At 41.2% G+C, this 26,721-nt stretch overlaps 3 protein-coding genes across 8 annotated transcripts; 1 reads left to right on the top strand and 2 right to left on the bottom strand.

Annotated features, from left to right (window-relative positions):
• Positions 1–183: 183 nt before the first annotated feature.
• Positions 184–3,897, bottom strand: slc37a4a (solute carrier family 37 member 4a). 3 transcript variants are annotated; one of them, XM_028418843.1, is made up of 9 exons: positions 3,822–3,897; positions 3,022–3,591; positions 2,470–2,702; positions 1,864–2,107; positions 1,442–1,600; positions 1,257–1,342; positions 1,033–1,146; positions 815–953; positions 538–704 (listed from the first exon to the last, which is right to left on the bottom strand). In XM_028418843.1, the coding sequence occupies exons 2-9, from the start codon at positions 3,167–3,169 to the stop codon at positions 538–540; spliced, it is 1,290 nt and encodes a 429-aa protein (XP_028274644.1). In that variant the 5' UTR covers positions 3,170–3,591; positions 3,822–3,897. The 3 variants fall into 3 exon arrangements, with proteins under 3 accessions (XP_028274645.1, XP_028274644.1, XP_028274643.1); XM_028418842.1 differs by having other exon boundaries at positions 3,022–3,620; positions 3,822–3,885; XM_028418844.1 differs by lacking the exon at positions 3,822–3,897 and having other exon boundaries at positions 184–704; positions 3,022–3,169.
• Positions 3,898–4,234: 337 nt separating this feature from the next.
• Positions 4,235–7,051, top strand: cfap45 (cilia and flagella associated protein 45). 2 transcript variants are annotated; one of them, XM_028418840.1, is made up of 12 exons: positions 4,235–4,342; positions 4,478–4,549; positions 4,657–4,733; positions 4,890–5,034; positions 5,108–5,278; positions 5,363–5,541; positions 5,624–5,753; positions 5,837–5,983; positions 6,084–6,197; positions 6,308–6,501; positions 6,579–6,803; positions 6,908–7,051. In XM_028418840.1, exons 1-12 carry the CDS (start codon positions 4,340–4,342, stop codon positions 6,972–6,974), a joined length of 1,524 nt encoding a protein of 507 aa, XP_028274641.1. In that variant the 5' UTR covers positions 4,235–4,339; the 3' UTR covers positions 6,975–7,051. The 2 variants fall into 2 exon arrangements, with proteins under 2 accessions (XP_028274641.1, XP_028274642.1); XM_028418841.1 differs by having other exon boundaries at positions 4,657–4,737.
• Positions 7,052–7,160: 109 nt separating this feature from the next.
• Positions 7,161–26,670, bottom strand: LOC114444362 (clathrin heavy chain 1-like). 3 transcript variants are annotated; one of them, XM_028418839.1, is made up of 34 exons: positions 26,129–26,670; positions 25,080–25,287; positions 21,650–21,933; positions 21,305–21,466; positions 21,066–21,176; positions 20,715–20,888; positions 19,508–19,693; positions 19,090–19,290; positions 18,759–18,911; positions 18,541–18,663; positions 18,283–18,420; positions 17,807–17,971; positions 17,544–17,724; positions 17,296–17,459; positions 17,052–17,177; positions 16,799–16,941; positions 16,435–16,669; positions 16,208–16,330; positions 15,899–16,044; positions 15,624–15,807; positions 15,308–15,500; positions 14,997–15,154; positions 14,749–14,913; positions 14,511–14,618; positions 14,087–14,254; positions 13,837–13,986; positions 13,597–13,728; positions 13,301–13,411; positions 13,043–13,213; positions 12,745–12,966; positions 11,656–11,676; positions 9,045–9,082; positions 8,865–8,940; positions 8,635–8,775 (listed from the first exon to the last, which is right to left on the bottom strand). In XM_028418839.1, exons 1-33 carry the CDS (start codon positions 26,168–26,170, stop codon positions 8,910–8,912), a joined length of 4,917 nt encoding a protein of 1,638 aa, XP_028274640.1. In that variant the 5' UTR covers positions 26,171–26,670; the 3' UTR covers positions 8,635–8,775; positions 8,865–8,909. The 3 variants fall into 3 exon arrangements, with proteins under 3 accessions (XP_028274638.1, XP_028274639.1, XP_028274640.1); XM_028418837.1 differs by lacking the exon at positions 9,045–9,082 and having other exon boundaries at positions 7,161–8,775; XM_028418838.1 differs by lacking the exons at positions 9,045–9,082; positions 11,656–11,676 and having other exon boundaries at positions 7,161–8,775.
• Positions 26,671–26,721: the final 51 nt, after the last annotated feature.

Below are 26,721 nucleotides of genomic sequence, written 5' to 3'. Positions count from 1 at the left end.
TGTATGTGTAGTGAAGTGCTGAGAGATTTAACTGTGAGGGCATTGAGCATAAACTATCCAAAAGAACTATTGAAGCTGTTGTGTGTCTCATATGCAATTTCCCCATTGTGGGAATAATAAAGGTAAAGGTATTCTTAATATTGAAGCCCAGATATTATACATTCTTCAGAAAGGATCCAGTAATTACATTTGATTTGTCATTAGATTTTTTAAACACAGCATGTATAATGTACCAGTTTATTTACCAGTCTCCAGTTTTGTGCTTGCAGTGGGTTTTGGAGAGAAAACATTCTCCATCTGGGGTTTTTTCCCCAAAATAATACATAATATGCGTTCATTTACATTCCTTTGTGGAGTTACTGCTGATGTTAATACTTAATACAGAGAAGCACCTTACATAGCAGTTTTTAACAAAAACTTTGTCCTGAACCACTGACCGTGGAAATACTGTGATATAAAAACATGTAAGAAAAAAATACATGAAAATAGAATGTTGGCTCAAAGCAGTTTTTCCTCAGAGGCCCGGGTGCATTCGTGTTAATCTGCCTTCTTGGGCACAGGCCCCATCTTGGTTTGGATGTTACGCAGCAGAAAGAATCCAACAGTGGTGACTAAACAGATGATCTCTGCCACCCAGAAGGCACTTTCCCAGCCATGGTGTTTGGCAATGGTGCTGAACGGAAGCCCAGAGAGGAAGCCACCAACTAAGAAACACAAATGACTCAAGTTAACTCTGATAACAGATATTCTTGCTGTACATTAGGCTCATGTGTTTGTTAGCAGACTGTAATGAAATGAAAAGCAGTCAACTTACTGTTGGCCAGCAGCGCAACAATAGCATGAGACGTCCCACAGTAATTGGACGGAGCGCTCTCATTGGCTATAACTCCAAACAAAGCTATTGGTCCATAAGAGGAGAAACCGAAAGCAGCACCTAAGCTGAGTATCCACACCTGCATATACAGATGAATGTTACATCTGTGACAGTGACCAAGAGATAGGCAGAATTCAGAATCACTTTTCTAGCATTACCTTTGAACTGTCAGCGGTGACTGTGACCCGGAACAGGTACATGGACACAAACATACCAGCCATCATCCAGATCAGGATAAAATGGCGGGGATTGCCATAGATTTTCTTCCCTTGCTGTGGAAATGATGGTGATATGTTAATAGGACATATAGATTAAAGTGGTTCAGATGAAATAGGATATAATGAACATAAATGTATCATTCCTAGAATGACACCATACTCACTTTGGCCACAGCCTTGTCGGAGATGTAACCTGCTGCAAGGCTGCCCACTAGGCCTCCAACCTCCAGGGCACTCATGTATGAGCTGCCTGAAGAAGAATACAGTGACTAAAAGAAAACGTTAAACTGACCTCTTTAGCATGTTTCTTAACACTCTGGAGATTCATACTTCTACCCCTCTGACATACCCATGAGAGTAGACTGGCCCTTGTCTTGGATAAGAAACAGCTGGCCCCAGTCAGTGCAGGCTGTCTTTACACCAAACACCACCAGGTAGGACAGAGACAGCAGCCACAGGTAGGGGGACAGCAGGAACTCAGACAGGGTGCTTTCATCAGAAGAGGATCCTGAATAGGAGGCAGACAGAAAACCAGTCACTGTTTGAAAAAATGTTGTATTTACTCCTTACAGTCAACAATAAGACACAGTGGGTTATCAAGACATGAGGGTCATCCATCATCTCTTTGTATGAGGCATGCTGGGTACAGAGTCTATTGAGCAACCTTTAATCATAACACTATCACATGCTGCAGAACAACACACACACACATGCACAGTTGTGTGTTTTGAGTTGTTTATGAACATCAGCAAAAAAAAACGTCAGTCTCACCTCCTTTAGTCTTCTTGGCTGTCACCTCTATATTGGGCAGGCCCACATCTTTAGGCTCATTCTTGATTACCAGCAGGCAAACAAAGGAGAGCACCACACAAATCAACCCAGAACTGGAGAGTATTGTCCTCCAGCTGTAACTCTGGGCCAGAACGGTGGCAATGATGGGGCCCAAGCTGCCAGCCAGATTCATGCTGCAGGAGAGAACCGCCCACCATGTGCCAAACTGAGAGGGCTCAAACCACTGACAGTAGAGAAGAGGAAATAATGACATGATTACACATCATGATGAACTCATGATATGTTTTTAATCCATGTTTCTGGGCTGCAGGTTTTCTTCAGTCAGCCTTGATGGTCAATCTGGATAATTTAGATTAATAATAGATCTCGATTAATTAATTAGTGTGGCCAAGTGTGGCATGATTTCAGAGACTGGTACATCTTTGTTTTCAGAGAGACGTGGATCAAAAGAGTTCTGGATGCTGCACTTCAGCTAGCCGGGCTCGCCTCCTTTCATGCAGACTGCTATTGCAGCCCTGTGCAGAAAAAAACAGCAGGAGAAAGATGCTGCACTTTTATTTCACAAGCAGCATTTGTACGACATACCTTCCGCAGCACCCTGCCGCAGGGAGGCCAGCCAAAGCCTTGGCCCAAACCATTGAGAAACCAGAGAGCTGAGAAGACAGCAACAGTGGAGGACCAAGAGAAGACCACGTTGATGCCTCCCACCATGAACAGACCAATAGAGAAGAGCCAGCGGGCACTGATCTGGTCTGAAAGCACGCCGCTGATGAACTTACTGATAGCATAGGCCAAAGACTGGCTGCTGGTGATCATGCCTAAACAAAGAGAGCACAGAGAAGAAGGGCACATCATGCTGAGCACACAACAATTAAACATCCTGCAAGTTATCCCTGACCATTTATATAAAACACACACACTTATCTCATGTTTAAAACAGGACATTAGCATGAAGAAGTTAGGTCAGAATGTTTATGTTTAGTTTTAATAAATATCTTTTAATCTTTTAAATGAAGTTTTGTCGCTTGAACTAACTTAGCAATATGACTTTTGTAAGAAGACATTGCAAACGTGATGTAACAGCACTAACTGTTATTTATGTTATTTCTAATATAGAATATAAAAAATGTCTCATACCTAGGTCATCCTTATCCAGTGTGATTTCTTGCATTAGAGAAGGCATCACAAAGGAAAATGTCTTCCTGTTAAAGTAGTACAATGTGTAACCCACAAACATGGCCAGGAATATAGTGCCTCTGTAGTATCCATAACTTGCAGTTGCCATGATTGCAGATTTAGTCCTACAAAAATAATCCAGAAAAATAGACCAGGCTCCTCCGTCTGCTGCTGCATGTGACAGTGAACTTTGCCTCACAAACCACTGTACAGAAGCAGCCACTAACAAGCCAAGTGTTTGCAATCTGCACGAGGGGGTTAATGGTCAACTTCTCTTCCCTGAAGCTGATTAAATCTGGATTCACACCATGTGCTGCAGTCCAGCCAGACGGACAGAGAGAGCAAGGGGGCTTGTGAAGGACAAACAACATATGTGAATATCATGTTGTTTGTCCTTCTACTTTCATAGTGATGTTGGCATGTTTTTGTTGTTTGTACATCTGAGGATGTTATGGTGGGAGTCCTGATGTGTTTAATGATTTACTGGGGAGTCCAAAAGTTACAGCAGGTCTGGGGGAGGCTCCTCTCCAGCTGAAGGGGGAGAGAGAGGAGTGGTGATCCTTAAGAGACATAACACACAGAAATATAGGATCACAGTGAAGGCAGCGTGCTTGTTGTCTACGTGTGTACGTCACTAGCATTAGTTGAATAATTCATAAAACATCAGTGTAAGCATGAATAAAGTCCACATCAACAAAAAGGTAACAGTGCAGTCATCCTAGGAAGAAAAGCATGTAAAGTATGTTGAAATGCAAACAAACCAGAGACTGTAACTTCTGTAACTTCCTCAGTTTACAACGGAGCCCGTGTCGAGTGGCGTTTCCGCATCACGTGATTTTACAGCTGGCGACGCCCAGCCAGGAAAACTACGAGTAACAGTAAAATAAATAAATAAATAAATGAATAAATAAACCACAAAGTGCAGTTTAATCTATGCATCCGCCAAACAAACTGACGTTTAGCGCTAGGCTTTAAATAAAAAAGTGACACTTAGCATTCGCTTAAGCGTTAGCAACAAGCTAACTAGGCGAATTAAACAGTTTATTGGACGTCTGTTTTTAATTTCCTTTTCCATACAATTCCCGTAAAGTAGTGTCGTTGTTGTAACTCAATAGGTCAGCAAGCCCCGCCCCCTCGTTTCCATACATTAGTCACCATGACAACAGACAAACATTTAAAACTCGATGTAGCCAAGTGAGCCAGTAAAAAGCGCAGTTGTCTTTTTTGTCCGATTCTTTACTCTTTCTTTTTTTAGACAGGTCTCCGTATCACCGATACCATGGTAAGTTTTATTTTGAATTAAGAACAGAAGAGTTTAAGTTGTCAATGCAAACAGTTCAGTCTGTCAGCTCCCCCTGTCTGTACTCGAGACACTTATGTATTCACACTTTGTTAACGTTAATCCCGAATAATCCAGAAACGTGGGCTCAGCAAATCACACACGGGTGCCTCTTGGATGGATGAAACGCTGTTTGGGACTCAAAGACTGGTGAGTGTAGCACTGCAGCACACAGGAAGCACCGTGTTTAATATACACACTGTACAATCGGGAACATGGAGGGGTCAGAAGTTATGAGTGTGTATTTTTTCTGCCAGGCAAAATCAAAGAATGGGGCACAAAAGGGCCCAGAAGTTGTTCACATCATCAGTAGAGACTTCGTCCGATGTCTCAGGTAGGTAAGAAGGCTTTTGGGTATTTTGGCTGTTAGATGGAATTTAAAGAAGTAAATTTCACTGAATAACTATAAACAGTACTTCATGATAATTTCCTGTAATTCAGGAAGACCCCAGAAACAATGTCAACATATCACTACCTGTAATTGTGTCAGGATTCCACAGAAAGAACCTCCAGCAAAGCCCCTGATTCTTCCAGCAGATGAGTTAAAGCGCATCACCTCAATGTCCCGGGGTCTCATCAAGGAGGAGAGAGAGGCCTTGAAGCAGGCTTATCAGAAGAAAAAAGATGAGGAAATGGTAGGAAACATGGCCCCAAACAAGAACATTTATAATGCACAAAAGCTCTTCATTTTCACTCATTCTCATCCAGAAAGCTGCAGAGGAAGCGAGGCGTCAGATCATTAAGGCAGACCTGTCCCGTTTGGAGAACCAGACACTGACCGAGCTGGACCAAGAGTCCCGGGAACGTGTACAGTGCTTGGTGAAACGGGCCGACGAGTTAAAGATGGAGGAAGAGGAAGAGATCAAAATGCTCAACCAGGTAGGACACAGCTGTGATTGAAAAAAAGTAAAAAAAAGGCAGGTGTACATCCATGTGACCATCAGTTCTTATGTGTCCATACAGCTGATTCATGGTGCTCAGTGTCAAGACACACTTGATGCTCAGATCCAGGAGAAGCAGTGGATGCTGTCACAGTTGACGGAGGAGGAGAAGCGTCTGGATGCCATGATGGACGTGGAGCGCCGCAAGGCTTTAGAGAATTCGGAAAAGATCGATGAGATGCGCAAACAGGAGAGGATCAAGTAAAGGGAGCACATACAGAAACAATTACAGGCCAACTCACATGAACACTGATTCTGATCATCAGTGTGTGTTGTATTTCAGAGGAATGCAGCAAATTCATGACCAGATCCAGCAACGTCTGGAGGAGAAGCTTATGCAGGATGAGATAAAAGAGATGGAGAAACAACAAGTTCAAGAGAACCAGGAGAGAATAAACCAAGAAGACCTCAAGGTGTGGACACAAGGGGGAGACACAGAGCACAGCACACTTTCACTGGGGTCACCTTTTTATCTCTGACCAGTTGTCTTCTCCAGGCTCTAGAGAGGAAGAAGTTGGAGCATCAGCTTCTGCAGGAGGAGATCATGCGCATCAATGCTGAGACTATGCGGGCCAAGGAGCAGAGGCTGCAGCAGGAGAAGCTGGCTGACATGAGAGACATGGAATACACCAAAAACAAACAGGTCAGATGAAAACACACTAACCACAGGGAACAGTTTGACATATATGTTATACTTGATATACATCCTACAGATGTCATTTGATATTCAATGACATCTGTAGGAGCGAGAGGCAGAATATGAAGCAGAGCAAAAACGAATCAAGAAGGAGAAGGAGTTGGAGATTGCTAGGCTGAGAGCCCAGCAAGAGAAAGCAAGAGACTACAAGGCGGAGCAGGTCAGAAAACACACCCTATTATTAAAGGGCTGAATGTAGCACCTGCTATTACAAATGATAAAACTATCATTTCAAATGATAATGGTGTTTGTGTGTTGTGAACTTGGAAGGATGAGCTCCGTGCTCGGAGGAACCAGGAAATCGCAGACAGAGAATGGAGGAGGAAAGAGAGGGAGCTGGCTGCAAAGAGAGGCCGGGATGAAGAGATGCTGAGGGTGGCTCGCTTGGAGCAAATTCAAAACAAAGAACACTGCCTGTCCATTGAGGCTGGCCGTGAGAAAGCAGAGTTTGACAGGGTGTTGAAGTAAGAAGGTCCATTCTTTTAAACGTACATATCATTAACAAACATTTACTCAGCCACTTCTATGTTTCGCCACACAGTGCACAGCAGGAGGCCATAGCCAAACAAAAGGAGCAAGAGAAGAGGCAGCATAAGAGAGCCGCCCAACATGCACAGGCCATCCGGCAGCAGATGAAGGAACGCGAGCTCTCTGTCATCGCTAAGCGCAGTGAGATCTTCAAGGAGGCTGAACGGCTGATAGAAGAAGCCCAGCAGAGACGTGCACGCCTTGATGCGATCAAAGAGAAGAAACTCAAGGAGCTCAGGTAAGTGTGGATGTGTTAACATGTTGGTTTAAAGGTACAGTTTTCAGCTGTGTTGTGAGAGTGTATTAAATACATAAACATGATGTGTGCTTATCAATGTGCAGGGCTACAGGGCTCTCTGAAAAGTACTGTACCGAGGTGGAAAGGAAGGCCCGCGGTCTCAAACTCTGAATGACTCCATCACCGGTACCTCTGGCACGTTTAAAAATGTTTCACTGCAATTTAAAATGCATATGAATTGAAGAATAAAAAAGGCTTGCAATAAGCTATAAGCTTGTATTTTTGTGTAAATGACATAAATGATAAATGTGAAACACTACTACTCGCTCTGGCAAAGACTCACTCCACAAAGACTGATTACAATTTTTAGTTTTTTTTATTTAGGCTAGTTTTCCCTTTCAGTTAAGTCATATTCTTCCACTTATCAATGACAGATCCCCTGTATTATTAATATGCATGACAACAGAAAGGAATTCAACTTATGTTAGGGTTAGGATGACAGTTTACACATACAGCTTAAAGCATGTAGGGAAGTTACGTACATCAAGGTAAATAACAGGTTCTTATTTCTGACCATTCTTGACAAAGAACTGGATGTACAGAGACCTAATTTCTTCATCATCACCATCTAAACACACAGACTACAGGAGTGTTTATGGATCTAATCAAGCTGTCATTAGAACACCCAGGTTCCACTGGCCTGTCGTCTTATGCCTCCTCATTAGCTCTTGCCTCTAAGCATCAATGAAGGAGGAAACAGGACAGGGGAGTGTATGGAGGGCAGATAGGCATGGAGGGGGTCTCCATCTAAAAGTTTTCAATTTCTCATGTTCACATATGTACACGCAAAAAAAGTAATGGTGACCAAGGGGGAACATCACAACACCTGGCATACACGGACCTCAGCACAAGGAGGATCAGAGTAAATACATACACACGGTACGATTAAGGGCCCTGGGGTTTGGTGGCCGTGGTCCCGTCCTTGCACATACACAGATACAGTCTCACACACAAGCACTGTACACGGCACAAGAGGTCACCTAAATACATGGAGCAAATGGAGGAGAGCTAATATCTAGGACGGTGGGTTGAATAGCCCAGTACAGGCCAGGCGATGGAGGGGGAGTTTAAAATTCTTATTTAGACCCTTAGGTCACACTCGCACACATACACACACAAACACACACTCAGTCACACAGTGACATACGTCTGTATGCATTTAAAACTCCATAAAGCTACACGCCTGTGCAGAATATACTATCATTACTTAGTGTTGCTAGCTATAGCCATCCAAATGGCAATATATGTTCAATATTATATGTAACCTTTTTTCCTCAGAATATACAACGATGAAATGCATTATACAGACAAACGAGACAATGTAAGCTGTTCACATGTTCAGTACATCAAAAGTAAGAGCTTCTCTACATTAATTTCTTCATGAGTGCAAAATCCAATGCTCCTCCACCTACTTCAAAGGTTCATTGCTGAGCTTTTAAGCAAGTCCACTTCTGCACAAACCATAAACCAATAAAAAATGACATTAAAATAAACACAAAAAAACTAAATAAGTAGTCATAAATATGGAATGTGAAAAACAAACAAGTGGTCCAATTTCTTTCAAACAATACAAATAAAAGTCCTTCAATGCAGTAAAATGTTTTTCACTTGTAACAGGACAACATAATAAAAAAATAGTACTCAAAACAAGAGTGGGCTGTTGCTTGCTTGTGGCCCCTGTTGTGAGTAGAAGACCATGGGAAGCTGGTGAGGAACACAAAGAGAGAAGGACATATGGAAGGAAGGTGTAGGGTGGAATTGTGGTGGGGGTTGTTGGGTGTTCACATGCCATAACCGAAGCTGGGCTGTGGTGGCTGGCCATAGCCAGGTGCTGCTGTGTAGCCATAGCCGTAGGCCTGCTGAGGAGGCACAGCCACGTTGGGCCCTGCTGTGAGCATCAGCTGGGGTGTGCCTGCAAAGAGACGTCAATATATAATATTCAACCTCATTGTTTCCTTTAAATAACAGACAGGATTATAACACAACTGTGATATTTTTTACCGTAAACAATGGGTTGAGACTCTGTAGCCTGCTCCTCCTGTTTCCTCAGGGATTCAGAGGCTTCGAGTTTGTCCACCTGTGGAAAACACAACAACAGTGACTGCGTCAAACTTGATTTAAACTTTTGAGAAAGGGGCTCTGGAAGAGCAAGGGCTGAGACGGCAGGTTTGTAAAACTGACCTCGGGGTTATTTCACTGGCTGACGGATGGGACCATTCCTGATAGGCGAAGATGAATACAGTCCAGATTTTTAAATAAATACAGGCTGCAGGAGGCAGGCCTCACTAATACTAGAGAGCTACTGATTATTCTATTAGGTTTAAGCTAGAGTAATCTATCAGGCTCCCACTTATTTGTGGAGAGATTAGGGTATGAGGGGGGAGAGGGGGAGGGCAAAGACAGGCAGCTACTGGCCAATAATGGTCCCACCATCCAGCCACCCAAAAACATCTGCTCTAAATGTTGGACATGTGTATGTAGAGAACCAACCCCTGACCAGTGAAAACAGACTTATCACAGGTAACACTTGGGTTTGTTTTTTCCAGATTTGTCCACCTCCTCTGAAAATTCAAATGCTCACAGAGGGCCAAACAACCCACATTCTGATTAGCATTATGTTTTAATGATGGATCAGTCATGTAGTCTACAGATTACCACAGAATAGCTTGAACTAGTCCAAACCAACACCACACCACAGAGGATACATTTCTTGTTAAACAAAGGAAATTAATCACTTGCCTAAACATTTTATCCATAGTTTAAGCAGTTAAATGACTCTTATGACTGCAGCATTGCATTGTGCATGTCACTGTGTTAAAATCTAGTCACAATGTATAACAAGTTTCTATGAGGTGGTCCTAATTAAGCCACTGCTCGAGTTTAAACAGCTCTGTTAATCGTGTGAAGGTCTTTACAATCAACTTGGTACAGTTGTTTATTTTTCTAAGGTGCTTTAGTATCGCTAAGCAGATCATCAGCAGACAATGATGGAAAAAGATAAAAAGATAGAGCTGAAGCTAAGCAGCCAGCAAAAAGCTTCAGATATTGCCCTCATTAACCTTCAGATATGACAGAACTAAACAATGCATCAGGATAGATTTCTCCTAAGGTGGTTTGGGGTTCAGTTCTCTACATACTGTCTATAGTCGATCAATCTCGTTAAGCAAGCTGTTTGAGAAAAAGACAAGCTGTTGTTTCATTTGAGAAAAGAAGGACTGAGAGTCATGCTGAAGCAGCAGTTTAGTTATTTTCTTCTTGAAGAGTGCATGAGAAAGAAAGACAGAAGCAGAGCTGTAGTGGAGGGAGTGTGAACAAGGGTGAAGGGGATGGTTTTGTACAGCCAGTTCAAAGTTTCCAGAAGCAGGCACAGCCAACAACGATGTCTCCTAGCCTGGCCTGAGTGCTGCTGATGCTACAAAGGGAGGGGGGCAAATGCATGCTCGCCATTCTACGTTAGTTTTTTTTCCCCCAAAGTACACACCCAAATTACGTATAATTTGCCCTCATATTTTGAAGTTTGTTGCTTGAAGAGACCACGCTTTACAGTTGCGAAGAATACTGCAAGACACATGATGTCTAAATATACTCCTTTAAAGTACCTGTACCTAATGTTGATTGTTTTTAATCACTTGTTTTCGGTGGAAAACTCAGCAATACAGAAAAGGTCTGAATGAATGGTCACTTCTTAAAAAGAATGCATCACTGGCTTTTCTATTACTAAAATTAGGCCTTACACTTAGCTGCTGTTTATGCTGCTGCACCACAGTCCCAATACAGATACACAAATATACCCCCCACCCGTAAAATATAGAATTAACAAGTATTAATTTCAGCTGTATTAAACAATGAAATAATGCTAAACCAAGTCCACATGTTGGCTAGCAGTAGGCTGCAGCTGAGTGCTGTTGCAAGACAGTTTTATATTAGAATTCATCTAAAGTCTGCGAGAAAAGGACCTGACCACAGCAGGTGAGGTAGCAACTCAGGGCAGCGCTCTTCACCCACAGATAAGGAGAGCTGCTGGGCATGCTGGCTTGAGTGGATGGCTCAGTTTCACATTACACAAAAACATGTTAAAAGCGGTCGCTCGCAGAGGAAGACTAGGATTTATCAAGCTGAAATTCCACTTTGTGGAGCTAAAATGCTGTCACCATTATTTCTATTTTATTTTTTTTTTGGCTGGCAAATTTTTGGATTAATCTCACAGCATGGACTGCTGTCAACTGCAGAGACAAATGTGATTGTATGCCTAAGGGAGTTTCCTGGTTCTTATGCCATCAAAAGCCAAGTTATCAGTGACTAAATGTTTGTAAAAGGCAATGCAGGTGAGATATAGTCCTAACAGACAGTGCACTGGCATGTCTGGGCAAATCTGGGAACATGGCAGCAACAGGATGCCACACGAGTCACAATATTTACAGTAATACAATTACAATAGAATTAAACACCCCATAGGGAAATCCTGGCCACAATTAATAATAATTAAGCAGCTTCCCTTGCTGTTAGGTGTCTGTGCTTTAATCACTAGGTTGTTGTGACAATAACTGAGCTGCCACTGACACCAGCAAACCAAGCAGAACCCACAGGGTTGAGTGTGAAGAGCCCCACTCTGGAGTCTTGCAGGTTGGTAGGTGGTCAAGTGGAGATGTGTAGTTTACAGTCAGAAGCAGCAAAGTCACACAAGGAGTGGGAAGGGGCATGCAGTTCAGCTATTTTACTCCTCCAAACTACAGGCTACAGGATAAGGGAGAGGGGTCAAAAAGAATGATTAGAAAATGGATTCGACTTTCACCTTTTCCTTTATCGCATCAACCTGAAAAGGAAATTCAGAGAAGCAACTTAGGAGAAAAAAAAACAAATGGGAGATTCCCAAAATAGAAATCGACAGAGAGAATAGAGAGAACAGTGGACTTGGCAGAAACACAAAAATCCTCAGAGTGATGCGGGTATTTAATGCCCCTTTTGATACAAATGCAGACTTGAGATTAACCAGGTATTTTGGATTTTCACCTTGTGACTTATTCTAGTAAGTACTAAACATCAGACATGGCAGATAGTAACTTTAAACAAAATCTAAGGAAATCCATAATGTATATAATGCAAATAATCCATTGATCATTACAATAATTTAGAGTCTAACAGCTAATATGATGCATTACTTTGTTATTGTAACCCAAGTTTAGTTGAAAAAACAATGCAATATAATCTTTTGGAAATGCTTCCCTCAGGTCTGCTGTCTCTTATGAAAGCAACAAGTGAGTTGTGTTACTTTCGCAGGTGACAGAGATAAATGGCATGATGAGCAACACAGCAGTTATGAATCTCCTCTGTGACACATTTGTATGAAAAAGTAGCTTGAACAGACAGAAGCCCAAATGAAAGGAAAACACCAGTAATGGCACATGACTGACAGAGGTACAGAAAGATGAGCGTGAATAGAGGATAAAATGGCAGTGCTGAGGGGGCTTTTTCTTTGACACTGTGTCAGGGCAACTGTGTGACACTGCTTGAAATAGTATTTGCAAACACATTTTAGCAGTAGTGGTGGTTTCTTTTTTTAGTTAGTTAAGTTACTACCAGTACTTCAGGATTAAATTTAATACTAGTTTCTTTCTGTAGCACCCACAGATACAGGTATAGGATGTGTAGTCCAGTTTGCAAATACTTATTCACATCACTTAACACCTAACAACAGGAGAACATCCATAGTGAGCAAGTTGAATATCTTTCCCATGTATGTTCTAAATAACGTCTCTTATTGCAGGTACCCAAGGTTTGCAAAAGCTATCAATGTGCCGTTCTGTCTTTAGAAACCTTTTACACAAAGCCATTTGCTTTGCCCTGAGTCACTGCTTTCACTGGTTACATCGAGTCAACCCACCTTGGAGAGATACTCCCTCATCACCTGGATGAAGTAGGGCATGGAGAAGTCCATGATGTTGTGTCGCCAGGCAGTCTCTAGAACCACATCAGGCCGAAGCAGATCATAGCAGGTGAATAAGCAGGCAGCAAAACACTCCTTCTTGTCTTCGTTAAGGAACCAAGCCAGGAGCTCCTCTGCCAGTTCGGTGTCTTTGGACTCTGATGCATACTGCATGGCGTCCTGCAGAGGGGGGAGAACATTTCCAGGTCAATAAACTGTAGTATCTTTGGCAATTTCTCATTTAGTGGTCACACACCTTGTAGAGCTTGTCCTTCTTGCAGAGCTCGACACTCTGTTTCCAGCGATTGTTGCCCTTGAACAGGTAAGCTGCAATCCTCCTGAATTCAATCAGCTCATGCTTCTCCAGGCTCTGGGCCAGTGAAATGTTGTCAAAGTTGTCATAAGCATCAATTGAAGTGCGCAATGCCTACAGAAAAAAAGGATTACAATATAAGTGCTAAAATGTAACTGTGAAAGCATTTATTCCACAATGACAAATGCTGACACATCTTACCGCATAGTCTTCCTCATTGATGAAGAGGTTGTTGAGTGCCTCATTCACTGACTTGTTGTTGTGATTCTGAACAGACCTTAGGTAAGGTTTAACCAGAGGCAACTGTTTCACCTAAAGAGGGAGCAAGGTAGAAAATCATCAGTGTCATTATCAGATTCCTACCTGTGGTAAAAATCACTCATAAGTGACCCACCACAGCATTTATTTTTCATTAGCTAGGTATTATAGCTAATGAGTTATAGATAGGTAGTTATAAGCTAGTTACTGTAAAATGTTTAATCAAAGCAGTAAAGGACCTTGCTGAACAAGTTGACAGCACGTGTGTGGTCCAGTCTTGGGGAGAGGACGATGAGCAGATCGTTGAGTAACAATGGTTTCAGATCCAAATAAAACTGAACGGCCCTGTAATACAGCTCCACGTTGGCCACCTATAATGACAAACACAAACACAAACTCATCTTACAAATAATTTCTACTATAAAAATGAAACGGTATCATGCCTTGGTACTGTCGTTAAGAACAGAGCTTTTTTTAACCTTGGTAACAATGTCTTTGAACTGGCCCTCCTTCCAGGCATCAGTTGCGTGGTTCATCATGGTGATGATGGCGTTGTCATATTCCTCGTACTTGTCATAGAGGAACACCAGCTCTGCCCAGAGGTGGGCCTGCTCAGCTGCCCTGAGAACCTACCCCGCCACACACACATTCATTTTTTTCAGCTTTTGAAGAGAGATCTCTATGTTGATTCAAATGTAACAGACTGATAAATCTGCTTCCATCACCTACCTTTGGAATGTTGACCCGAGACCAGAAGAGCTCAAGGTGTTCCCTCATCTTCTGGGGTTTGAATTTGGAGTAGAGAATGGCCAGCTCAGTGAACATACCCATATGAGCACGCTCCAGCCCGAGGGCGGCTTCCAGCATGGTGATCAGCTCCTCAAAGTAACCACGGTCCTGGCAAGCCGGACACAACATTTAATTATAGGTGAGGGAGATTGAATTGAGAATCTCATGTGGAATGTGGAAATGTTTGTAGACAGTTGAAGTTTACTAACTAAGAGGGCTTAACACCACACTTAGCACAGAAATTCCAAATTTAAGCTCTAGAATTTAAGTGCTACACAGTAATATTCATATACTTGATTTGTCACAATATGCTCAATGTAGGGTGGCAGGTTTGTTTAGCATGGGTCACAGTTACCCTACATACCTGGTAGTAGTTGATTAGTTCCTCCAGTTCATCAGCATGGACAACAATATGCAGGCCGCACATTTGGGCAAGACGGAACTCCTTCCCATCAACACAAGCAAAGCACACCTGGAGAAGCAGATAAATAAAACATGTTTAATGAAGGTGAGTAATTACACTTTACGCAGTGATCTAGGAGGAAAGTGTTTGCTCTGGGCTGATTTCACACTTCATTCTTGATAGTTTAGTCATTCCTCACCTCCTTCCAGGTGCGGGTGCTGTTAGCCTTGCGGGCTCCATCCACAGCTGCCTGGTATTCTCCCAGGTGCACCAGAGTGGAGGCCAGACGGCCAAAGTTCGAAACATTGTTGTAGAGCAGTTTGGCTGCCTCATACATTTTGTCATCATAGCAACGATCGCCCACCTGAAGGAAGATTGCACATACAAAGGTAGGATCAGTAACTAAAGTAACTAAACAGATCAAAGACAAAGTGAAAACCACCATACTTGCTGAATGTGAGCGTTATTTGGTCCGTTGATGAACTCTTCCAGTTCAGCCAGGCGGTTGGTCTTAGCCAAGGCAAAGATTAACTCTGTTTCAACGTACGACTCACGGGCCTTCTTACGGGCCATCTGAAGGAACTTCACCAGGTCCTCCCAGTTTCCTGCTCACAAAAACTTCCATCAGTTTCAAGTTCACTCAAAACTACAGTTTTAGCAACATATTTTACGTATCATCATTTATATAAAAATTAAGGATGTCCATTTTTCTTTTAAAGGAACAATAATAATAAAAAAAAAAACGATGTTGATCTTACCACTTTGGGCAGCAGCATTTCCCACCTCCATGTATGCAGAGGGGTCATCAGCCTTGATGTAAGAGTCAATGGCCTCTTTAACCAGGCCCTTCTGAAGCTGGGCCTTTGCGAGCTGACTCCAAACTGGGGGCTCATTGCAGCGCTCAGCAAATTCATAAGCTCTGTCCAGGTTACCAATGTGTTCAATCAGAACCTGAAAATGAGAAGACCTTGTAGATCAATCAAGACTTATAGCACAGTTCTTTTTATCATTGCAATAAGGCTTCGTGCCCAAGCCCAATGAAAGATGTTAAAATGTTTAATAATTGACACACACCTGCACAGCAGAGGTGTTGACATCAAACTTCCTAAAAATAGCAAAGGCTTCTTCAAACAGCTCATTGCTGATGGCAATGTTAGCAATATCTGGGGCATCATAGTTGTCCAGGCGGTTAATGTACTCCATAACACGTGTCCGGTCAGCTTTAATAGCTGTCAGAATCAGCAGATTCTGGAGGTTTCTAAAATGAAAATGAAAGGTTGCAATTCAATAAAAATTAAAAGTAAAGGGAGCAAGAAAATGTTCAGGTGCACTACATAACCCACTGTTACCTGTGCTCACTGAAGACGGAATTATCCAGCACAATCTTTTCTAGAAGCTCAATGAGTTCATTGGGAAGGTCAGCGGTCATGAAAGCCTTGACTGTGACAGACACCTCCTCTGGATCTTGGGTCTCTGATAAAGCAGTCTGGACAACCTGCAGCAGAGAGGAGAAAAAGACTTGATGCACTAAGGACATAACAGTGTACACACAAGAAATATAGAAACAAAGTCAAGCAGCTTTAACATTTTTTCAAATGCAATTTTAAATTAAATATGTTGTGGAATAATTTATAATCTGACATGCTCAGGGATCAGACCTGGTCAATGAGTGGTCTTCTGTAGTTGTTGGTCTCCAGCAGCACACTTGCCCACAGCTCAGGGTTCTTGCGACGCACAAGGTAGCGGGACAGACTCTTAAAGAGTGAGTTCTCATTGCACACCTAAAACATAAAAAACAAGTATAAGAATAGTATAAGAAATCCAAGCGGTATTAGCTGTAGTATGATAACATTTTGGCACAATGATAATAATTTAAAAAACGCACATGAATGAGTTCCTGGTCGCACTGTCCTCTTTCATAAGCCACGCAGGCCAGGTGTGGGTCTCTCTTTTCACAGTACTTGCCCACTACACGGCTGTCATAGTAAGGGTTCTCCCTCAGGAAGCGCTCAGGGTTGTTGTTGCTATCGATGTAGATCTTTGCCAAAGCATTGTGGGTTGCAGGTTCCTCACAACCTTCATGAATACGAGCCTCCAACCAAGGCAGCAACAGCTTCAGTCTGTAGACAAAGATACAGGTTGGATATAACAAGGAGAATATCACCTCTTTCACGCTCTAACACTGTGGTTTGATTTAGATGGGTCACTGAGTGATTCATGTGTTGCTATGCAGTTTAATGAGTTCTTACCTATTTCTTTTTTCCACTTCAGCAACCAGTTCATCGGTGGAGAACTGTCCTCTCACCACCAAGATCAGGTTCTTAATAACATCCTCAGCACAGTCCACATCCAACAACCCTCCAATGACGACTGGTAGACGGCTTGGATTCACCTGAAATGAATGATCATGATAATATGACCCAAGTTTGCTCAGATAAAGATGAAACCTAGAAGTTGGACTTCCTTTTTTCTTTTCTTACTCATCTGGGTGGGGAAACATACCTTCTGCACATAAATCTCAATGTATTTCTGCAGGCTGTTGCGGTACAGGTACAGGACCAAATCGTGAACAAAGTCAAAGCGGTCACACACAATGATTAAAGGCAGCTGATCCGTTAGCTTGGCTTCCTGTTGAAAAGAATTTAAAATATATGCATTATTGACAATTGTTTATTAACTAGATAAATTATGAATACAAACATTTATTTGATAGATAGACGTATGTTCAATACTATTAACTTCTGACCTTAAGGAAGTTCTTCACACGTTCAGGGTCATAGCAATTACTTTCTCTGCAGATTCTCTCCACCTCTTTGATCTGGCCTGTTTTGCATGCAGCCTGGATATATTTAAAGTGGACCTCTGGATCCTGACTGAAGTTCACAATGGAACCCAGGAAGTAGAACAGGCCTAAACAAATACATGAAATGAGTCAAATTTAACACAAAAACTAAATGCAATTATATTTTAAAACTCTATATATTCCCAACCTACCCTCAAAACTCTTGAATGACTCAAATAGTTCAGTGAGGGACTGAGTAGAAAGCTGTTCATGATACTTGGAGGCAACCTGCACACAAATCTGCAAGTTCTGGCGAATGTTGGCAGACAGCATGGCCCTCAGACACTCCAGAGAGTCTTCCACAGAGAGGGAGCCAAAGAAATTTACCAACCACTGCAAAGACAAAAACGATCAGTTATGTGTACAAAGAGCATTCATAGCATTCATTATTTTGATTTATTTCCCTGTTACTTACCTCTGGGTTGAGAAGATGTGTGTGCACCACAGCACGCTTGATGTCATACAAGTCAGTATAATGCTCCAGTGCCCTTTGCAGGAGACCAGCCTTCTCACACAGCTGTGCAACATGAGCACGATCATAGTGGGTGAACATCTGATTGCCCAGAATGGCATCTGCGACCTGCAAGAAGCAACAAACATTTCAGCATTATTTGAAACTTTGGTAACATGAATTTTGAAAGCAGTTTAGAGAAGACCAAAACCAACTTCAATATGTACGGTTTAAACATATTTAAGTTTACTTATTTATAATGTGAATTAATATAACTATAGCAATAGCTATAAAAAAACTACAAAATTGTAACTGTATTATGTTTTAATTAATCCAGATATTCTAACTTATTGCAATTAAACTAAACAGATCAGTAGATCATGTAAAATTAAAATGGCCATGGCTACTCTAAGCAATTCAAATACAAATACTTTACATACTTGTGGTGCATGGACCAGATTCATTTCCAGCAGACGTGTCTGCAGTGGTCCTTCCATTGGTCTGTTGTTTTTCAGGGCATCTAGAAGGAAGGATGTGCACTGCTGGATGAGGTTGTACTCCATAAACACATCAACAATCTGAAAGAAAATGAGAACATAGATGTCAGAATGTAGAACAGCAGCTATTATGTACAAGGCAATCACTTGCACAAGCAGTGCAAGTACAAAAAAGTATTTTATTTATTTCTTTTTTCTTACCTGTGTAATGTCAGCAAGTGGCTCTTCATCTTGAACCAGCATCTGGGAGAACTGAAGTCCCTGTTCTGGACTGATCCGCATTACATTTCTTAGTAGAAAGATCCAGTCTGGAGTGTAACCCACCTGACATAGGAGACCAATTGTTTAGAATATTACATAACGTTCTATCATGCTGTCTGAAGTAAGTTTGCAGTTACAATATGTCAGTCATCACAAACCTTCTTAGCATACAGGACAATCTTCTGAAACTGTCCAGTCTCTGCAAAGCACTGAATGACTTTGTTGGGGACGTTGGCTCTGAGGTAGACACTGAGGGCAAGAGTAGGATCTACAGACTTCACCAAGTCTCCAAGCTCCTCAGAACATTCCAGCTGTAAAGACATAAACACACATTACCATTGAAATCTAGAGTGTGGAGGCAATTCCAAGACAGCAATCACATTTTTGGTTCACCTGTCAGTTATTCCAAAAACACAGATGTTTCTTAGATGATAAAACAAAAACTTGATGATAAATATTATAAATTCTCCACATTCCCTGGAGACATACCTTGTCCTCTTTCAGCCATTTCTCTAGTAGTTGCTTGCGGCCCTGCTGGAGAACAGGCCTGCACAGCTCCAGAGACTCAAATTTATTGAGCTGGCCTTGATCTAGCAAGATGCCAAAGTACTGGAGCAAGGGAGATGTTTGGCCTGGTTGGGCTGGAACACTTTGGAACCTCCGGATGGTGTCAGGGGTTCGCAAGATACCCTGAAGAAGGAAAAATACAGACCACTGAGGGTACAAAAAAAACTGCAGAGGATACAATCTTAATGTAAAACTGTTTTAAACAGTTACAGATTGATTTTGCTGGGAAAATCTTAATTTGGTCTATTGAATTTCTATTGCAGTCACAAAAATATGTTTAGTCGTAAGAGTTTGTCAAGTTTCATCCCACTCTGAGTGAACACTAGCACACTGGCAGTACCTTGGGTACCTTGGCAGCTTCTGAGTAATGCCCTGCATCATACAGTTTCCTGAACTTGCGGTCAAACAGCTCTTCAGCACCAGCAAGTTTGTTGCGTTCAGCCATACGGAGAGCCAGGTCTGGGTTCTGGAGCACATTGATGATGTAAGGAATGATTTTTTCCTCCTCCACGCAAACTGACAATACCTAGAAAAGAATATTGGCACGCTCTATTATCAGGAATGGGAACGGATTAAGATTATTCCTAAAGATAAAACTATTTAACTTTAACTTTTCATTTTTTAACTTTTCATTTAAGGGATACCACACAACAAGCTCTACGTTTAATGACAGCAACTGATTACTTTTTAAATTTTCTTTTAAAGTGAGCTGATTTTGACTTCCAGATTTACTCAAATACACACCTAAAATGTCATTCTTGTGTTTCTCTTCATGATTAAAATACACTTGAACATATCAGAATAAAGATTTTTAGCCCGAACACCTACAGTCATTCATTCTAACCTGGGCAGGAAATCACAATACGTCCGAATGAACAGAGAACATGTCATTTACAATCAAATGTTGCCAAATTTGGATTTGAAGTCAAGTTCAAATTCTCTGTAAGTGCAAAAATAGATTGAAGTGAATTACATCCTAAGACGTGTACACATTGCATTGTGCATTGTAACACATAGGGATTACCCCAAGCTGTCGTGTACAATGTTACACATTGTGCATGAAGTGTGTGTGTATGTGTGTGTACAACACACTGAGCTTTCTATGGTAGATCTGCAGGTGAGAACCAAGCACAAGAACAGGATTAGATGGTGTAGTCTGCCCAGCTGAGCTTAGCCCTCCTGCTGTGACTATCACATGCTCCCCGACACTGGAGCTGCTGTTACACCTTAATGTTACAGACGTCTTTGATCAATCAAGATCACATTCAGTGCTGATGTACTACAGGACTGACAAACCACAAGAAAAACAATATTTGTAATGACCCCAGTTATTAAGCATTGAGAGTGCCAGTCCATTGGGCTGCATTTATTAACACACTTAATAAATTCTGCCTTGCATTTACATATTTATACTACAGTCAGTTCTAAATAGAAACAATTTAGTTACTACCGGTATTTGAGTTTATTTATGATCTCAATGCCCTCATTTAATACATTACACAATACATATACTCTGTTTAAAATATTCCAATAGGACATCAGTTTACCTGTCCACTTCTGTTGACTCCGATGATACCAGCAGTAGGCTCATGGGGGGCAGTGACAAAAATGGTATCCACACTGATTTTGTTCATGTAGATAAATGTTCCAGTCTCTAGGTCATACAGGTGGATGTAGCCATATTTGGTGATGAGAAACACCACGCCTTGCTTGGAACTTATCTAGATGTACAGAAGAGAATACAGTGCTTCAGCTGGATGTCACAATTCAGTTCAGAGTGGGTGTTCCTGTTGTTATTTACTGATAATTGCATCTCGTCGGTGACAATAGGTCAGCTTAACACACTTTTAGTGAAGATGGTCTTCACTACTCTTAAAGTCTCGTATCAGTTTTTCTACCTGCATTGCAACTGGGAAGTATTCCTGTATTGGAGGAAAGAAAACATCCACTGCTTTCTTTGGAAACGGCTGGTTCCCAGTTGGTGGTGTCCCCACTTCCATAATATGCAGCTAAACACAAAAAGACATTAGGATAAAGGAGAACATAGCAAGCATGCAAGAGGTCTTTTAAATGCAGAACATTTCCCTGTTTATTTTGTAGCTGTATGCTGAGGTTTTGTTGTTTCAGTAAGTCTTACTTTTCCTCCTGCCTGTCCCCGGACAGCAAAGCAGAACAGAGTTGACTCTTCAGTATTGTCCTCCATCTTGAACTGTGCAAAACCTGCGGCATGCCCCTCAATAGGCTGAGACACTTTTCTATCCACAGAGTACAGCTGCATGGCTCCAACAACACGGTGTAGCTGAGGAGACAAAATCCACAAGTCCAGAAAGGTTTGTACTTCCTTGTTCCTTGCTAGAATGCTTATTTAACACCTCTGCTACTAGCACAATAAAGATTTTTGGTGAAATTTGCAGGTTGTAATTTGTCATTATCATTATGGGCACTAATCCAACTGTAGCAGCTCTTCAGGCCTAGGAATTACCTGTTCTGAAATGCCAATAAGCAGCAACCACTTTTGTTTGGCGTCAGTGCAATAGTTGATGATCTGGCAGCCTGCCAAGCTGGAGTGACGGTCAAAGACTTTGATTGGTTGAGAGTCACCCTCCATGCTCCAGTGGTAGACTGCATTGTCTGTGACCAAGGCTACGGTGTTGAGGGAGATCCACGTCCAAAAGGTCACATCATCTGTCATCGTGTGAGCCTTCATCATGCGAGCCTTTATCTTGCCCTTCATCTCGATGTTAAAGATCTGCAGGGTCTTTGCAGCTGAAAGTATTAAGAGGAAAGGTTAACATACAGTGACATGAAGAATGCACTGACCTCTCCAACCAGTCCACAACTGTCAGTAACAGTAGAGCGAAATCAGCCTAATGATGATGGCTACTACACACAGCCCACAGCAGACTTTGGGAGTAAATATACCATTTGAGCACACTGATCCCATTTTCCGGAGAAATGGTAGTCAGGTAATTGTTGGAGTAACTGATGAACTATATAAAAAAGCCAATACCAGTGTCAAAACAAGGGGCAAGAACAACAAAAGGACAACCATGTCAGTGGTAGATCTGCATTCAGTTAGGTCTGATGCCACAGAATCTTAATGTGAGATGTACTCTGAATATGCACACATCTTGTGATAATTAGGGCCCGTGCACCGAATGGTGCAAGAGCCCTATTAAAATGCAAGCGTTTATTATTAGGGCCCGAGCACCGAGTGGTGCGAAGGCCCTATTGTAATTTCTGGTATTATTATTATTATTTGTCCTCCCAAACAAATGCATTTTTCGCCCCTTTGCCATGCACCTGACCTGAAATTTGCTGGAGGTCACCTAAAGGACCTGCTGATCAAAAGTTATCAAAAGCTTTTCTCTAACTTAAAGGGCGTGGCCTCTGTGGCTCGCCAAAGTCTGGCGACGATTCATGATTTCACCATGAAAATTCGAGGGGCGTGTCCCAGTAACTGATGGGCATTTTGCCCCGCCCCTTTGCAGTGACCACAAAATATCAAATTTTTCGCCACCCCTGATGAGTGTGCAAAATTTCGTGAGTTTTCGTGCATGCAGGGGCGAAAAATGCAGTTAAACAGGCAGGCAAATAAGAATAATAAACACTGCAATTACAATAGGGCCTTCGCACCACTCGGTGCTCGGGCCCTAAAAAAATCACACTTTCCTAATGATGCAAACATCTGTGTGGGCTAAATGGTGACAGCAGAATAATTTAGATGTCAATGAAGTATTGCTATGATTCACCTTGCAATAATTCCAACGGATAGCAAATGATCCATTTTATAATCATGACAAGATGATGCAACTAAATTGTTAGTGTCTTTAAAATCAATAATCTACTCTTCAAATATTGTTTTGGCTGCTATTGTACATTTTCTTCTATGAAGTGTAAAACAGGAGTCTGTGGTAGAATTTACTTGAAGACATTGCTACTTGTGGATCAACAATGACTTTCAATATAATATTGGTACAATGCGTCAATTCTCTACCAATATTTTATGAATAAAACCAAATCAATAGGTAACTTTTATCTGGGTACAATATGTATGTATGTATGTATTGAGCTCTTTACCCCCACTGCCAATACACCACAATAGAGAAATGAGACTCATGTTGGCATGTTGTTACAGCTTTTACGGGATCACACTAAAATTTAATCCTAAAATGAGGCATGCAGGAATTTGGGCTGGGTCTGAATGCAGATTAGCAAAACAAGACCACAAAGCACAGAAACAGATGTGATGATGAGAAGGATGCTGGACAGATGCACTCACACCCATTCTGTTTACTTCCTCCAGTTCAGTCTCACTGGAGGAAATGTGCTCCAATGATATGGGCTCAAGACATATATTTTAAATTAAATCTTGCAAAAGCAAGTCTCAATCAAACTAAGTGATATAACTAGATGCTGATTTAACTGGTACATCACTAAAAGTACATCATCAATCATTATGAAGCAATGTAGTTTGGTTCTATGAATGGTTTCTTCATTTAAACTGAAATGTAAAGTATAGGTCACATACTGAAACATATGCTACTTAAAGAGCAATAGTTTTTTTTTTTTTTTACAATCAAGGTGTTACTGTAGAAATGTTAGCAGTATGAATCTCTGTAGTGCTCATGGTATGATACCTGCACAGCAGCACATTTGTTTGATCCAAGAGGCTGGTGAAGAGGTTAAAATGAATATGCTCTTGCTCAAATTTCACTATTTTAGGCACACTATTCTTAAATGATTATGGCCCAATAAAAACCCAAAAATACCCAATAGACAATAAAGTGATAATGGTCTAATAATTGCTCAAGATTCACCTAAATATCACTGCTTGCTCTATTATGCCATTGTTTAAATGCCCATTTAATTTTTTTCTTAATGTGTTTTGTCCTTTATGACATACATTTATCAAGGCACGTTCCATTTTTTTCCCCCAAGTTCAATAGTCCCTAAAATGATCAATTTAACAAGAAGATGACCTGATTTAGATGTGTATTCTGTTATGCCTTTAAAATTTGAATAACAGCTAAAAAAATGTTGCAGGAACTGTAGTGCTAATTACTGAAGTTTGATTTTTTCTTTTAATGATTTGTGTGCAGACTTCATTAATTTTTTCAACATCAGATTAGTGCAATTACTTAACTGCATTACCAACACAGTCATATCAGACACCTGCTCTATAATTACCACATACAAACGCTGTTAGTTTGAATACACACGCAGGATGTTTTCTATACATTTAATATCTAACTAAAATCTGTATGTTTTAGAAGGTTTATCTCCAATATAAAATATATGTATCAAATAGGACCAACACAAAAACACAAAAAGGGTACTGACCCTTAAGCTACTATCTTAAGTTTGTTATTGCAGAGCTACTTGTTATCATTGAAATTTCAAGCATTCATTAAAACTACTTTCAGAATTGTGCAAACATTTCAAGACAGTGCATACAGGATCACTTTGACAACTCATGATATGTAAAATTCAACTCACCGTCTGCAAACGTAAGAAAGCAGTAAGAAATGAAAAAAGAGCAAAAACAAGCAAAATAGACAAAGCATTCATGACAGTATGACATTTTACTAGTACTGGTACTACTGCTACGTCTTCTAAAATATCAAGTGTGTGATACATTTAAATGTGTTACACTACACTTTAGTTAACTATTGGTTTTGACAAACAGAAATGAGGTGGTCCACATATGAACATCAAAATGAAAAGCAGACTGTGACAGCTACATAACTGACTGACAACACAAAATTTACACATATTATCCAAAAATAGCAAGGTATATGATCAACCATAAATTTAACTGTTTACTTTTTAATCCATGTGCTTTGAGCTAGCTATTGTCAGCACGCTTACAATATGGTAAGAGTGTAGGATGCATGTTAGGTGGAGCATACCTTTAAGGGCGATAACTTTGCTGGCAGGGTTCATGATGGCGCTGTCGGCAGAGATGCGGCAGCGCGCGAGATTATTGGGATCAGCCATATCGATGATGACAACCTGGACCTGCTCACCCACTTTCTCCCTTACACAGATGAACTTGTCAGACTCCATGGTTAGAGTGCTGAATCCAATGTTGGCTGGGTTGATCCCCAAAAGTTGGAGCTGATGTATAAATACAAAGATGGTTTTAGGGGCAGCCTGTGACTTACACTGTAATGTGTTTTAAGACAGCAAAGTTCAAGTGACCAGGGAACACTAAATTATCAAGTGTCAATAAGAAATAATTCTACCTCTCAAGACTAATCACCTCTCTTGTGGACGGTATAATATACACAGTAACCTATTATTAGGTGACCAAGTCAATCAGTCAATGTGTCTGCCCTTGAATAAATCTTTCAGTGAATTAAAACTATAAATGTTTGATTCAATTGTTTATGAGAGATATATGAGATTATATTGATTTCCGCTAAGTATATTTAATAACAGGGCAAATGAGTGCATCACTTATTTCTTTGTAAACCGTTGTACCAGGTATACTAGCCATGATATGAAAGAGGCTTTCGATGGGGTAAATGAAGGTCTTCTGTACATTTACAGACAGAGAGGAAATTGCTAGTACATACCTAAATAAATAAATTCAGAAAAACATAGCATGCCTTCAGCTGTAAAAAATGACTTGTTGTGACATAACCTTCTGTATGACATGATATGGCACAGTGTCCAGTCAGACTGCACCTGACCGCGGCTACAAACGGAGCTAGTTTCACAGCATCTCTTAACACATGATATAAATAAAAAAGCATGGCTCCATTAAAACGGCAAAATCTATGATGGTTTTAAGACCAATGGCAATTAAGAGACGTTAGACCAACATCCCTCACGACACACTAACTGTAACGGTTAAATAGCTTAGCTACCAAGCTGTCAAACGAATATTAAGCGGGCGAATGCACAAGTAATAAGAACGTCAGCCTTTGTATAGCAAGTACGTTTGCTCACGTACCTGCAGGTGCTCCTGGAGGCGGATAGGTAGGATTTGAGCCATGGTGCTTTCCTTGAGCTTCTCCGGAGTCCTGAAATTCTAGCCGTACAGCTAGCTAGGCTAGGCAGTAGCACCGCGCTAGCTACGACCTCCTCACTGTAGGTGTAGGTCGGAGCCAGTCAGTGAAAACGATAACACGATTTTAAAAAGGACGATGTGCAATGTTGTTATTCGTGTTTCCGAAATCTGGTATCAGTAAGAATTAGTGTCCCCCGTCTGTATGAGGTTTCTGCGCTGCATCGATGATAGCAGTGGCTATGGCTGATCTTCTGTCCAAAATCCGCAATGGCGGCGGAAACAGCTCAGAGCCTTCCCAATCCGGAAGCATCTAGGGAGCTCTGGAAGGACACTGGCTCTGGCCTGTGTATGATCTTTTTATTGTTTATTTAGTTTTTATATGAAAAATGTGTTTCAAATATTGCATTAATTATAATTTGCAATATCAGTTTTGCATCGAAAGCATTTTTATTACGGACTGTATATCCACAGCTTCGGTCCGAGTATTAACTACTCTGAAAAAATATATTCAAACACACGAAAATTAAACAAATTTA

This window comes from Parambassis ranga, chromosome 13, assembly GCF_900634625.1.
Source record: "Parambassis ranga chromosome 13, fParRan2.1, whole genome shotgun sequence".
In the NCBI taxonomy this organism is placed as follows: Eukaryota; Metazoa; Chordata; class Actinopteri; family Ambassidae; genus Parambassis; species Parambassis ranga.
The sequence above is the reverse complement of the archived record's forward strand: the minus strand, read 5'-3'. Positions and strand labels throughout refer to the sequence as shown.

Excerpts from the sequence above, each read along its gene's own strand:
- cfap45 (XM_028418840.1), top strand. Across the intron at positions 5,542-5,623 it reads CGCAAACAGGAGAGGATCAA|AGGAATGCAGCAAATTCATG; the intron begins GTAAAGGGAGCA and ends GTTGTATTTCAG. Across the intron at positions 5,754-5,836 it reads TAAACCAAGAAGACCTCAAG|GCTCTAGAGAGGAAGAAGTT; the intron begins GTGTGGACACAA and ends TGTCTTCTCCAG.
- slc37a4a (XM_028418843.1), bottom strand. The coding sequence starts at position 3,169 with ATGGCAACTGCAAGTTATGGATACTACAGAGGCACTATATTCCTGGCC. Across the intron at positions 2,703-3,021 it reads ACTGGATAAGGATGACCTAG|GCATGATCACCAGCAGCCAG; the intron begins GTATGAGACATT and ends CTCTTTGTTTAG. Across the intron at positions 954-1,032 it reads TCACCGCTGACAGTTCAAAG|GTGTGGATACTCAGCTTAGG; the intron begins GTAATGCTAGAA and ends CTGTATATGCAG.
- LOC114444362 (XM_028418837.1), bottom strand. The coding sequence starts at position 26,170 with ATGGCTCAAATCCTACCTATCCGCCTCCAGGAGCACCTGCAG. Across the intron at positions 21,177-21,304 it reads GGGGACAGGCAGGAGGAAAA|CTGCATATTATGGAAGTGGG; the intron begins GTAAGACTTACT and ends TTTTGTGTTTAG. Across the intron at positions 14,914-14,996 it reads ATAACGCTCACATTCAGCAA|GTGGGCGATCGTTGCTATGA; the intron begins GTATGGTGGTTT and ends ATCTTCCTTCAG.